The sequence below is a fragment of the Pseudozyma flocculosa genome, assembly GCF_000417875.1.
Source record: "Pseudozyma flocculosa PF-1 unplaced genomic scaffold scaffold00004, whole genome shotgun sequence".
In the NCBI taxonomy this organism is placed as follows: Eukaryota; Fungi; Basidiomycota; class Ustilaginomycetes; order Ustilaginales; family Ustilaginaceae; genus Pseudozyma; species Pseudozyma flocculosa.
Window position 1 is genome coordinate 217,702 of NW_006920872.1, and position 13,636 is coordinate 231,337.

Here is a 13,636-nt window from a genome sequence, read left to right on the forward strand (position 1 = left end):
ACGGTACGGTACGGACGGACGACGACGACGCGAGACGAGACGACGACGCGCGNGNGNGNGNGNGNGNGNGNGGGGGGGGGGCGGAATCGAGAGAAAGAGACCAAAAGAGTAGAGCGGACGAGAGAAAGGGCGAGAGGGAGAGGCGGGAGCCGACGACCAGGAAGATGATGACGCGCGGCGGAGTGGGCGTACTAGGCCGTGTCGACCTGAACACCGTCGTGCAACGTCGAGAGCATCGCGTCGGGCAAGATGAGGGCCTCGAGCGCCTCTCCCGCATAACCCGGGAGAGAGCCGTCCGACGGCATAGAGGGCGACCACGATGTCTGCTGGGCACCGTCGCGGATGCGGTCTAGCAACGGCGTGTGGACGTACGAGGTGAGCGGCGCGGCGGCCAGCGATGCGGCGACGTCGTGCGAGACGAAGCTGAGCGGGCTGCTCTGCACCGGCCCGCCGACGAGGGTGGTGAACGTCGACGCCGGGCTCCACGGATCGCTAAAATTGCTCTGCACGTCCCACGACTGCGAGCGTTCCTTTGCCCTATTCGCCGCCGGATCGTGCGTGCCGTCGTCGTGCTTCAGGAGCGTCGCTGCCATTACGTCTTGCATCTCCCGAGAGTACCAGGGCTGGACCTGCATCGTCGCTGCTTGCAGCGCCACCGGAGCGCAGGGGATTTGAGGCTTGGACGGTGCTTTGCCAGGAGGGAGCGGTCCGGCCGCCGCCGCCGTGGTTGTTTCGAACGAGAGGCTTCCGCCGTGCCTTGGCCTCCACGAAGTCGATGTCGACGCCACGGACGGCGACGATAAAGACGAGGCCGAGCCCGTCTCTGACGTGGCGGGGCTCTCAGACTGCTGAAGAATTGTCGGACCAGGAACATCTACGTAAGCCCGTCTTGGTCCCTCGTTTGCGCCGCTGGGCTCTTGCGGCGGCGTGGCATTGGCGCCATCGCCATCGCCGGCTGCCGAGGCCAGGCCGCAAGAGGCCGACGTCTCACCATGATGTCGTCGTTGCTGCTGATGCTGTTGTGGTGCCGCGGCGACAGCGCCTCGCGCCTCGATCGGTCTCCCCGCCGCTGCTGCTAGGGGATCGTCGTTGGGGACGTGCTGCAGAAAGACGGGCATCATCCCGGCCCCGCCGCCCCCGACGACGAGATTCCCCGGCAGGCCGTGCGAGACTTGGGTCGCCGCGAGGCCCTGGGCGTGCGCCCTGGCCTGGGCCGCGGCAGCGAGGGCGGCGGCGGCTGTCTGCTTCTTCTTTTCCTCGCGCGCCATCTTCTTTTCGCGCAGCTTGGCATTCTCCTCTGGCGACACGGCGGCGTAGACGCAGGCCGTCTTGAAGTGCAGGCAGGTGCCGCAGGGCATGTCGCCCGTGCACTTGATCTTCCTGTTAGGATGTCAATAGAAACGCATCAGGTGATAAAGCACGAGGAGCCGGGGACCAGGAGCGGCGTCAGCACGCGGTGGATACGTGACGATGGCGCTAGCCGATGCTGCAGTCGAACCGAGTCGCGGCGGCTGTATTGACGAGCGGAACCCTCTGCTGTGCATCGCTCGCTCACCTTCGGCGGCACTTGACACATGCTGCCTTGACACGGTCTGCCTTGCTCGTCGGCGACGTCGGGGTCGAGCTGGAAGACGGCGACTCGGACGGCATGTGGACGTGCTGGCCCGTGGAAAACGACCCGCGGCTAGACGACGCCCGCCGCTGCTGTTCCTGATACTGCTGCTGCTGCGCGTGTTGGTGATGCTGTTGGTGGTGGTGGTGCTGGTGATGCTGGTGGAAGGGGAACTCCTTGGCCCGCTCGAGATGGGCGTTGTCGGCCGCGATGCTCGACTGGAGCATCTGGCTGTACGTCTGGCGAGCCGCTTCGGCCGTCGTGTAGAGCATCGAGAGGTTGGCGCCTACCTGCTGCGGGCCGCCGGCGTCGACCTGGGCGTTGCTGCCCTGGGTCCCGTGCGGTGCCATGGCGTGGGGAGGATGGGCGAACATGCTGGGCCCGAGCGAGAGCAGGTCGTTGATGTCCGTATGCCCGCCCGTCTCGGACGAGGCGGCATAGCTGGTCGTGCTCGAGTCGCTACCCCTGCTGTTGAAAGGCTGCAGGCTGAGGTCCTGCTGGACGTACTGCTCCGTGAGGTTGGGAGGCAGTTGTAAAAGCGCGGGAGCTTCGTCGCCTCCGGGCTCCATGGTGAACGAAGGGTCCTGGTCGGCAGAGGTCGGCGGAAAGCCTCTCCAGGCAGCCGATGCCCAACTGACGGGATGCAGATGCGCGGGGCTTCTTGGCCGAACGCGGGTATCCGGCTTCGCGCACACTTGTCGACGGCCGGTCTATGGCGGCCAGCCTGGGCTTCTTGGTTGAACAAGGCCAGGTGGCTTGGGGATGCAGGCCAAGAGGGATGCTTTGTTCGCGGGGGAGAGAAGCACGGTCGACAAGGCAGGCTTGGCGAGAAATGTGGGCGAGGCGGGGAATGGATGCAACAGGCAGAAGGCTGAGGAATGGGGAGGAGGGCAATGCACGGAACGACGTCGAGGAAAAGGGGGCGTCTGGAAGCCACTTCGAAGCAGGGGTGGGTCGGTCTATATGGAGAGAACAGTCCGGCGTTTCGGACCCCCCCTCACACCTTGCTTGTCCTTCGCACGCCCTCTCGCTCGCTCGTTCAGTCTGCCGCAACGTCACTCTCGGAGCGGCGCAGCTGCTGCTGCAGACGAGTCCCGGGAAGGATGGCATGATCGACTAGCTACATACAGAGAGCAAACCCGACCTTGCAGCGAGCCGCGACTGCAGGGAAGGCAGGAAAGAAGCGAGAGGCGAGAGGGAGAGGGAAAGGAGGAGGAAGAGGAAGCAAGCAACCAAGCACAGAGAACGGGCCGGGATGCGGATAAACAGAGCCACGAAGAGAGACATGATGAGGGGGAAGGGGGGAGGGGTCGACGAGTAGCGAGCGAGCTCAAAAAAACAAACCAGCAGGCAGGACCAACAGCTGGTCCAGCACCACCAACGTCAGAGCGCTGTTCCTGTGTGACAGGCCCGCCCCAAAACCTCCTCTGACCTCCTGATGCCCTAGCCTTTGACCAGCCCCCATCCCAGGCGCCATCCCGGCCTCTTCGTCCGGCCATGGAGCAGATGCTGCTGTAGGATGCAGAGCGCATACGCCGTTCATGCGACGCCGCTCACATCTGCTCAGCCCTGCGCCGCCTTCGAACTCGGCCCATCTGCCACGCTCTGCGAGATGGGTTCAATGCATCCGCTGGTTCGTTTGCTCGCTCCCATCATGCCTGCATCCCGTGGCATCGACCACGGCACCTCTGCAAGCTGTGGTCCCCCCCTCTCCCCGACGAAGTACGTTAGGCTACCAACGAGGTTCTCAGTCTAGCCAGCGTGACGTGACGTACACTATCTGTAGCGCAGAACTGGCTCGGCCATGTCCGTCGTACGTGGTGCAAGGGCGAGCGGAGCCTGTAGCTGCCGTGGGTCCGAAGCAGGGAGACCTCGTTGTCGCTCGCTCGCTCGCTGTCTTGCATTTCCGACTTGGCGCGGCGTCCGGAGGCCCAAACACTACTCTCTGCCTTGCCCAGCCTAGCAGCGTGAGCTTCCGATCTTGGCTGTGCTACTGCTGCTGCCACCACCACGAGAAGACCCACACACAAAGATACCGAGAGACAGAGGCGAGGTTGGGGATTGCGGCTACCATCGGTGGATAAGGCGTTCGTTTCATCGGTTATCGACGGTAACGTCCTGAAGAGCCTAGTGGAACACGTCAGAGAGCTACCTGCTACGGTACTCTGTACTGCTGCTGCGGTGGAAAGGCAGCGCTCGGCCGCCCGGGGGGCGATCCAGGGTTGCGTGACGGGGCGCGGCGCGGCATGGACGGGCCGTTCGCGTATCGACGATTCGTGCTATGCACGGCCCGCCCGCCCGCCCGCCGCACGAGGGATGCGCTATCAACGGCGATCAAAAACGGTTCGTGGCTTTGCATCCCGGTCGATGACATCCAGGCAGCCGATAGTTGCGGTAGGATCGGAATGGCGAGGAAAAGAGAGGGCAGAGGGGAGAGAGAGAGCCACCCACGGTGTGGTACACGGCGAGGCTCGTCCCCCCGATGCTTGGCAATGCTGGTGTATGTCTGGCGGGGAGAGAAAGTTGTTGGCCTTTGACGAGACAGGGGCGCACCGCGAGCGAGCGAGGGGCTAACGTCGGAGTCGGCTTCGGCTCGGGCTCGCAGGCAGGGCTCTACGGGTCGTGAGCGCCGATACCTCTTACGTCGATGGCAACCCCACCATCTACAGAGCCAAGCCTTGGCTTGAGGCTGTGAAGCTGGGGGATCGACCTCGATCTCTACCCTTTTTTTTCCCCAGACAGAGACAGGAGCAGTAGTAGGCCTTGTCCTTTCTCCTTTCTCCTTTCTCCTTTCTCCTTTCTCCTTTCTCCTTTGCTCTGCCCTGCTCTGCCCTGCTCTGCCCTGCTCTGCCCTGCTCTGCCCTGCTCTGCCCTGCTCTGCCCTGCTCTGCCCTGCTCTGCCCTGCTCTGCCCTGCTCTGCCCTGCGCTGTCATGCCCTGCTCTGCATCGCGGTCCAGAACTTGGAGGCCGGCTGGAAACAGCCTAGCGCAGGCACACAAAAAGGTTGCAGAACGACACCTCTGGCTGGAGCGACACCACGCGTTACGTTGCTCTCGTGGTCTCGGTTGGCGACGAGGGGTAAAGAGGCCAGGCAGAAGGGAAGTGCGGCGCGATGGAAGTCGAAGAGACAAGCAAGGTGGGGCTGTCCAGGCGGCCGGTCGGTCTACAGTGCATACCTGCTTCAGGCCTGTTTCTCTACCACGTGGCTAAACTCTTCACTGGCCCTGCGACGTCAGGGAGAGAGGAAAGGCCCGCCGTGCCCTTGTACGTACTGTCTCCTGCCTCTGAGCGAGGAGAGCCAGAGCGAGGGCCGATCTGCTGAGGAGCAGCGAGGGAATCAGGCAGGCAGGGAGCAGCAAGGTCGAGCTCGAGCTCGCGTATGCCGCCATCGGCGCTTATCTCTGCGGCTGCCGCCGAACTTGGGCCGATGGTTCGGTCAGGCGCGCCGTACAGTGCGTGGCCAGGCTAGGTGGCATAGATGCTGGGTCGTTTGCTCTGTCGGTCGGTTGGTCGGTCGTTCGGTCGAGGCGCTCCAGGGCAGTGGGCGCCGGACCTTGCCGCTGGTTTGCCTGCGTTCGGAAGTCATCCGAGGGAAGAGTCCAACGTGGTTCGGATGCATCCACGGCCGGCATATGGCCGAAGACGCGCCTCTCCCGAACACAGAAGGCGAGCGCAGCTGCCGCCCGCGGCCGGGGTAGCCTAGCCTGGCAGGCAGACAAAGAGGCAGGCAGGTACTGTAGCGGAAGGGCAGAGGGCAGATGAGCAGTCTCCAACCGTGACAGCGCATGAGCTGGCCCCGGGTGCAGGTGGAGCACGTTTTTCTGAAACCGCCTTATGGTCGTCAGACACGAGCCCGGACAGGTTAGGGCAGGACAGGGCAGGACAGGGCAGACTGAGATGGAGAGCCCAGGCTAAGGACCTGGAGCGCTGCAACCCCCGCGGCCTAGCTCTTTAGCTTGTCCTGCTGGCCTCGCTTGCAACGACGAGAGTGCGGGGCAGGCACCCCTGCCGTGGGCCGCCCACCGCCTTGACCCTCCATCTTAGATCAGATCCCGACTCAGGTTCCAAAGCCACGACCACCGCGCCGGCGTCGCCGTCATGGTTTGGAACTCAAAAGCAAGGCGAGCATGAAGGGATGATCAGGAGGAAAAACAACACGCACGTAGGCGAGCTCTTCCCTCGACCCCCAGAGTTGCCCCCCCGCAGCGTTCGGCTTCGGATCGGGCCGCGGCCCCAGCCTGCCTGGCCTCTTACTGTAGCGTGTTTGCTGCGATGCGCGGCGCAACGAGCCAGCAGCAAACGCTAAACCGCAGATGGATGGACCATGGTACGAGGCATGAATTCGTACGCCCCTTTGCCCGGCCGCCCGTCTTCCTCGCCGGCCTTGCCTCGAGGCCACCAGAGGACCGCGTGCGTGTCTAAGGAACGAGGGTGGTCCAGGCTCAGGTCGACGTACGCTTCCTGGCCCCCTCTACCCTCCCTCTGCTGCTTCGCCACCCTTCTCTGGCCGCATCGTCTTGGTGTCTGGACTTTCAGAAATCGCAGCGCTCGTCTGTCTAGAGCACGTTCGCACCTCGTCCGCACGCCTACGTCTCTCGTCCTCTGGTGCTTCGACCGAGGCAGGGCAGCCTGGGTTGGCGAAGCGGACCACGCGGTCGGGTTCCGGACCCCGCACGCAGCTGGCGTGCACAATCAGGTCTGGCTGGGGGCTCGGCGCGGTGCCGTGCGGCACTGTACGGTGCGGTGCGCTGCTCGACGGCGGCGGAGTCACGAATCATGGAACAGGGCAGCTGGTCGGGGTTTGGTTTTCGCTGCTTCGCTACGGCCAGCGCAGCAACCAATGTACATCAACTGTACGTACGGCAGCGTCCGGCGCTCCGCCCGATTGCCCTGCCTCCGGAGCCTCTCGTCAACAGACCTGGCAGGCATCCTGTGCAGCTACAAGTGCAATCACATCACATGGCCCTGCCCCCAAACATGGCTCGAAGAGCTCCTGTGCCAGACTACCTACGCGGCAGCTCGTCGTGAGCGGGACGCTGCCGCTCGAAGTCGGCTGCTCTCTTCGTTGTCCCGGAAACCAGACAACACGTCCCGTAGCCCACCCTTCGGCTCGCATCCGGAGACGAAGCAAGGCAAGGACGACGACCTGCCGCACCGTGGCTGCACGTTTGTCGGAGCCGTGTCCGCTCCCGGGGCCAACACCCTCGCCCCGCAGTCGCAATCCGCTCCGATGAGGTCACCATGGTTCGAGGGGGTTCAACCGGGCGGGACATCTTGATCAAGCGAAGATGTAGCTAGCCCTGGTAGCATCGACGATCGAGCCGCGGCTCAAAGCAACAGGAGCGAGACTTAGAGCAAAACAAGACGTCGACAAGCTAGGCGATATCGGCCAGGCACGGACGATACCGGAGAGGCGCAGCTTGTGAGCGGCTCGAGCCTAACCGCTGCGTTCCATGTTGATGTCCAGCGAGGGCGGCCAGCGGCCCAAGATGATAGGCTGAACGGAACAAGGTCTCGCCTGCTCGCACTCCTGGCGGCTGTGGGTGCGGGTACAAGGGCAGCACCACGTCCTACACGCTCGACTGCTGCTTCTGCTTCCGCCGCCGCCGCTGGACGCGCTGCTCCCGTATCGCCTAGCTGCACTGCACTGCGCTGCACACGTCGGAAGCATTGCTCGACGAGACGTGGCAGCAGCAGCAGCTCGCGGAGACGGAAGCGCGGCAAAGGCTCGCCCGCACGCAGGCAGTACTGGGCTGCTTTTGGCCCGGTCTTGCCTGTGCATTGCCTCTGCCTCGCCTCGCCGCGCCTCGCCTCGCCTTGCCCTGCCCTGCCTTTGCCTTGCCCACTCTCCCTTGCTCTCGGGTTCGGCTTCGGGTTCTCCGCCGCCCGCTGTCGCTGAGCGGAGCTGGCAACGAGCATCGTCAAAGGGGGCATGATGGTGCAAGGCACGGCGCGGCGTCGCAATGCAAAGCAAGGCAAATCAGCGCAGCGCCCAGCAGGCAGACAAGTCGACTGGCTCGAGCTGCTTGGTCGTCAGGTCGCTCAGGCAGGCCAGGCAGGCCGTGCAGCTCGCGCGAACTCGAGTGCAGCAGAGTCGACGAACCAATGACAAGAGCACGGCATGGGCGGATGTGTGTACGTCAGCAATCTTGGTCTTGGAATCAGAGATTGGGATTGAGATGGCAGTAGCAATTGGGGGCGTGTCGCGGCGGCGCTCGCCTGCACTTGCAAACCTTGGCCCAACTGATGCTCGTCTGTCACCGGCACCACGATGCTTGCTGGCCGTGGACCTGGTGTGGCTGTCGAATGTGGGCGTCGCAGCCATGGTTCGACCTCGGCCTCTCGCGTGCAGCGAGCAGGCGGGCGTGCGTGTCGGTCATGCTCCAGGCAGCTTCGAGACGCCGCACCGCGTGTCGGGCTCGACTGGCCGTTGGCGAGCCTCGCCGTGAAAGAAGGCGCCACCGTGGCGGCGAAGGCGGCGGCGGCGGCGGCGGATGCTTGGCGGCGAGGGCGGAAGGGTACCTTCATTCGTGCGAGAATTTGGGGTGCCAGACTACGATCTCGGAAGTCGGACTTTATCTGCGCCCGGACTTTTGTTGCTGGCTGTCGGGCAGCAGCTACGGCTTCTTCGAACTCGCGGGTGAACCTTCGCCTCGACATCATTCCTCCACCTTATCCTCTTTGTGCCCTCAGCCTGCTGCCCGCTCTCCACGACAGGACCCTCAACCAACGGCTGCCATCTTCCCATCATCGATCCTGCAGCGATGGCCATCACACCGTACCACGACGACGTCGTTCAGTACGGCGATGTCCAGGCCGAGGCCGGGCCCAGCACGCCCAGCTACGACCCCGAGGCGCTGGCGCTGGCACCGCACCACCTCCTCACCGCCTTTCCCGGCCTCAACGTGTGCGCGCCCATGGTCCGCTACTCTAAACTCCCCTTTCGCGCACTCGTATCCCGCTACGACTCCCACATCAACTTCACCCCCATGATCCTCGCAAAGGAGTTTAGCAGGAGCCAGGGCGCGCGCGACGCCGAAATGTCGACAAACCAGTGGGAAAGAGGCACCTACGACCTCACCCCGGGTGTCGCAGAGGCGAGCGCCAGCGCACAGCGCCTGCTCGAGCACAAGGGCAAGAGCAGAGAGGCTGATGGCGACGGCATGACGAGCGGCGAGCAGCGCAGAGAGGCTGCGGCCGACGAGGCGAAGGCGCGCAGCAAGAGGATCCGCGTCAGGGGCGCAGTGGTGACGCAGTTCGCCTCGAGCACGCCCAAACCCCTCGCCGACGCCTGCGAGCTCGTGGCCAACACCGTCGATGGCGTCGACCTCAACTGCGGATGGTAGGTAATGACCCTTTGACCCTCTGGAACGCCTCTGCGGCGCGCCTACTGCGGCTGACCGGGCCTTTCTCTCACCACTCCTCTCTCACGCCCTTCCTTAAGCCCGCAGAAGTGGGCTTACGATGAGGAGCTTGGCTGCTATCTGCTGCGGAAGCCCGAGATTGTACGAGACATGGTCAGAGCTGTCAAGGCGAGGCTCGGCGAAGACTTTTGCGTCAGCGTCAAGATCCGTGTCGATGAGGACTTGCAGTGAGTGACCAGCGCCACCTCACATGTCGCACGTTCCATGCTCATCTTTCACCTCATCTCTCTCCTTCTCCCTCACCCAGGCTGACAGACCAGCTGGTGCGGACAGCGCTCCACGCCGGCGCCTCGATCCTGACGATCCACGGACGCACGCGGCACCAGGCCTCGACGCATCCAGTCAATCTGGACGCGATCAAGTTCGCCGTCGACGCTGCCAACTCGTGCGGCTTCCGCACCTCGCGGGGTTCCAAGGGCGGCGCCGCAGCTCAGTTCGCCGATGGCGGAAGCGGAGGCCTGGTGCCGTGCGTGGCCAACGGCGACGTCTGGACGCTCGACGAGGCGATCGAATGGAGGCGCCGGACCGGTGCGAGCGGAGCCATGAGCGCGCGTGGCCTCCTCGCCAATCCGGTGAGTTTGACCTGCCTGCCGAGGATCGACCGGTAATGGCACGTGTCGTTGACGGATCTTTCTGCGTCTTGCCGCATCCCGATGCCCCCTCCGTTGTCATCGACCCAGGCGCTATTCGCTGGCTACGACAAGACGCCCGCCGAGGCAGTGTCGCTGTTCACGACGCTAGCCACCAACTGGAGCCTGCACACGGCCCTGACGCAGTGAGTCGACGACCTTTTCCTGCCCCACCCTCCTGCATCAAGAGGGACGCTGACCCGAACCTCGCCGCCGACCCACTCTCGCTCTCGATCTCGTGCCGTGTCGAACCAGCCGGCACCTGGCCTACATGCTCGAGTCGAGCTTCGAGAACCGCTCCGAGGCGATCCACTTCAACAGCCTCAACAGCGTGCCCGCCATCCACGACTGGCTGGGCGAAAACGGGTACCTGGGCGGATCCCTGGGGCGGACGCACTTTGACCCGCTGGCCGACTTTTTCGGCTACCGCCAGCCGTCCAAAATTGCCGACCCGCTGCGCATCGACGAGATGCTGCGAGGGTTCGGCGTCGTCGCTGTCTAGTGGGCTTCGCGGCGAACCGAAGACGATGACGGACGGAGAGGATGGAAGGGGACAGTGGAGTGTGACGTGCTATTCGGGGATACCTGAGAGATGCGGACCTGACGCTCGAATGGAAGGACGTTGGGGCTGGGTGGTATACAGTTCTAGAGCGGCCGTGGTGGGGGTTGGGCTTGATTGGATCTCGTGTGCTGTCCGGGCGCGAGTGAGGCCTACGAGACGGGCACAGACGAGAGAGAGTTGGACTCTGACGCTGCTGGTGCCGCCGCGGCCGGGTTGGTGGCAGAAGATGCGGCCTTGTCGTCCGAGTCCCTGCGATGTCAGGGGCACGGTTGAGCGTAAGTCAAACAAGTCCGGAATCAGCCATATGCGCTTCGGCGGCAGCTTGCCTGCCGGACCTCTCTCTCTCTCTCCTCCCCCTCTCTCTGCATCTGCATGCGCAACGGGGAACGCCCCACGGAACTCACCACTTGATGTTGAAGCGCGTGACTCTGGGCTTGCTGACGAGGACCTCTCTCCTGACCTTGGAGAGGTCGACCTGCTCCGGCGGGTTCTCGCGCAGCTCCTCGGTCTCGTAGGCGTTGTTGACGTAGTATCCGACGCGGATAAATTCGGCGTCCTTGTACGACGCGGTGAGGAGGATGACGGTGACGCCGAGCAGGTCCGAGGCCGGGATCTTGTCGGGCGAAGGTGCGGCCGCCTCAAACTCGAACGAGTTGACGCCGACGGGTACCGGCCCCACCATGCAGTTGTCGAGCTCCTGGTCGTACGACTCGGATTCGGCCGAGCCGACGTAGATTAGCTTCCACTCGATGTCTGGTACCGTCGATGAGGAAAGAGGGAGGAGGCGGGATCGAGCCAGGAGGAGCTTTCAGCAAGCTGGAATAAAAGGAAGAGCGCCCAGTCGATCGTCGACCCCACCGACCCGGGGAGGGACGAACTCACCATCTTCCAATGGTGCGATGCACTCGAATGTGATTTTGAAGATATACGGGTCTGCAAGAGCACAGAGACGGGGAGAGAGGGGGAGAAAGACGATCGCCATTAGTCACACCGAACAAACTTGCAGTTGTGGCAGCAATGCGCAGATGCGAGTGTGCGGGGGCGCCGGGACCGAGCACTGACCAGAGAACTTTGCCTCGGCGTTGAGGATGTCGATGGCTTGTAGGTGGACGATGGACATGGTCGGTTGTGCGAGCTGGCGGCGGCGGTGTCGTTGAGGGAAAGTGGTGGGGGTTGGGGTTGTGGTGGTGCGGCGCTGTGCGGCGCTGTGTGGTGCGGTGCGGTGCGGTGCGGTGCGGTGCTGGTGCTGGGTGTTGGACGAGAAGGATAGGCCGTCAAGGGTGCGGGTGTCTCGTCGGCTTGCCTGCTTGCTTGGCTTCTCGGCCCACCCCTTTGTGCAGGCTCAACTTCGACGGGGCCACAGGCTGGCGCAACGAAGGGCGCGGCGCGGCGCGGCGCAAAGTGCCGTTTCTCTACTCCAATCTGACCGACGACGGCGCTTCGGTGCGCGTCCATCTACGCGACGCGACTCACGGCACCGAATCAGTCAATCGGGAAATGGGATCGGGCCGGTCCTCGCCATTTCTCGCCAGCTCCGCATCGACGTCATCGCCACCGCCCTCCCTGGGCTGTGTATCCGACAGATGAACACAGCCACACGCTTTCGCCTCGGTTTGACGAGATGATGATGGTGATCAAGAATCGACGACAACGCAACACCGTACCGACCGACGTGCCGACCGACTGACCGTTCGGCGTCCGGGGCGAAGCTACGGGGTTATGGTGGCGATCCGGTGGTGGCTTTTCCCGGCGGCGTTTGCTTTTGGCACCCCGCGAGGCCAGGCCAGGCACAGCAAGCCAACAGGTAGGCAGGTCGACGTTGAGCCCTGAACCCTAGGCTGGCCGTGCATAGCCTTCTGGCGTCGATGTCGCAGCCAGGCCAGCATAGGGCTGATGACACGAGCAGCGGGCTGAGCAGCAGCGCAGCGCAACGCAACGCAACGTGGGTGGAGCAATAATGGGGGTCGCGACCCGGCGGCAAGACGGGTTCAATGACCTCATTGTTGAGCTCTAAATTTGGCATCTCAGCGAGCAGCGCTGCCCCCCCGCCGCTACACGCTGCCGCCACCAGAATAGAAGTGGGCCACCCCCGCCCTGGCTTCGCATGACGACAACGACGGCCCCTCTCGTGAAGCCAGCTGAGCTGTCGTCTCAGAGTGTGACGCAGCAGCTTTGGCGTGAGCTGGTCGGTCGTTCCTGACGAGCTCGAGCAAAGGGACAGACAGACATATAAACCCAGCCTTTCGTCGCTTCCTCTAGCCGGTCAGACACCATCACACCATCCATCTTCCACCACCCTCTGCGCGACCCACTCACCACTGACGAACCAACCAAAACGACCGCCCATCATGGACAGCAAGGTTATCAAGAAGGAGGAGAAGATGCTGCACAAGCAGGAAAAGGCCGACGACAAGGCAGTGCACCAGGTGCGTCGCCTCCCTGCTCCTCTCTGCCCCTCGCGTGGCCTGTCTCGCTGACTCCATGATGCGCACTCACATGTTGGGGGGGCCCAATCTCGCACTGCACAGGCTGAAAAGGCGCTCAGCAAGGACACCAAGAAGGAGACGAAGCTGGTCAAGGAAAAGGAAAAGGCGCAAAAGGAGCTCGAAAAGAGCGTCAAGGCAGTGAGTTGCCACCTGTCCGTCGTTGGCCTCACCGGTGCTTGCCTGCTCACACCGATCCCTCATCCGCCTTGATCCTGGATACTGGGTCGCACCGCCGCGTAGGAGCACAAGACGCAGGCCAAGCTGGACAAGGCGACGACCAAGCACAACGAGTCGGTGCGACACATTGACGAGGCGCGGATGCGCATCAACAATGCCGAAAAGGCCCTCGCCCAGCACCACGGCCACCTCGAGGACACGCAGCACCGCGTCGAGCAGGCCCACCACGCAAAGGCCTCCAACGACCACATCCGCTCCGACAAAAAGAGCCAGCTCCTCTCGACGGCCGCCGTGTCCCACAACCCCATGGGCCAGAACGAACACGTTCAGCCCGTCGGCATCCACGGCGCCAATGGTACCGCCACCGGCACTGGCACCGGCGCAGGCATGACGAACGGCACCGTCGGTCAGGACCACCCCGCCACCTATGCCGCTACGCCCTCTCACCCTGCCACCAACCCCCAGCCCGCCTTCTAGGTGTGCGGCGGCCGAGTTCTCTGCGCCAAAGAGGCCGCAGCGGGCGGAGTCGTGCCCCTGGGCGCTGCTGGAGGAGAGGAAGACAAAACGGTCCCCTTCCACGACATCTTGATACCATCGGTCGCCGCACCGTTCCTTCCACGTTTTAGCCGCCTTCTCTGTATCTACTTAGGGCCTCCCACTTGTCCCGACATCCGTCAATTGATACCTCGCCCTCGTCCATCTCTGCACACCCGCGCCTGGATTGTCGATGATGCTCTATTGCGAA

The 13,636-nt window shown here is 63.6% G+C and overlaps 4 protein-coding genes across 4 annotated transcripts; 2 read left to right on the plus strand and 2 right to left on the minus strand.

The window, feature by feature from the left end:
• Positions 1-191: 191 nt before the first annotated feature.
• Positions 192-2,181, minus strand: PFL1_01588 (uncharacterized protein; the record flags this gene model as incomplete). Its single annotated transcript, XM_007879098.1, has 3 exons — positions 192-955; positions 992-1,380; positions 1,556-2,181. 3 exons carry the CDS (start codon positions 2,179-2,181, stop codon positions 192-194), a joined length of 1,779 nt encoding a protein of 592 aa, XP_007877289.1.
• Positions 2,182-8,377: 6,196 nt separating this feature from the next.
• PFL1_01589 (uncharacterized protein) lies at positions 8,378-10,168 on the plus strand (the record flags this gene model as incomplete). Its single annotated transcript, XM_007879099.1, has 5 exons — positions 8,378-8,955; positions 9,058-9,204; positions 9,285-9,609; positions 9,718-9,812; positions 9,922-10,168. The coding sequence occupies 5 exons, from the start codon at positions 8,378-8,380 to the stop codon at positions 10,166-10,168; spliced, it is 1,392 nt and encodes a 463-aa protein (XP_007877290.1).
• Positions 10,169-10,377: 209 nt separating this feature from the next.
• PFL1_01590 (uncharacterized protein) lies at positions 10,378-11,348 on the minus strand (the record flags this gene model as incomplete). The annotated part of the gene is made up of 4 exons (XM_007879100.1): positions 10,378-10,477; positions 10,633-10,981; positions 11,111-11,161; positions 11,291-11,348. The coding sequence occupies 4 exons, from the start codon at positions 11,346-11,348 to the stop codon at positions 10,378-10,380; spliced, it is 558 nt and encodes a 185-aa protein (XP_007877291.1).
• A 1,228-nt stretch (positions 11,349-12,576) lies between these two features.
• PFL1_01591 (uncharacterized protein) lies at positions 12,577-13,368 on the plus strand (the record flags this gene model as incomplete). Its single annotated transcript, XM_007879101.1, has 3 exons — positions 12,577-12,654; positions 12,757-12,852; positions 12,955-13,368. The coding sequence occupies 3 exons, from the start codon at positions 12,577-12,579 to the stop codon at positions 13,366-13,368; spliced, it is 588 nt and encodes a 195-aa protein (XP_007877292.1).
• Positions 13,369-13,636: the final 268 nt, after the last annotated feature.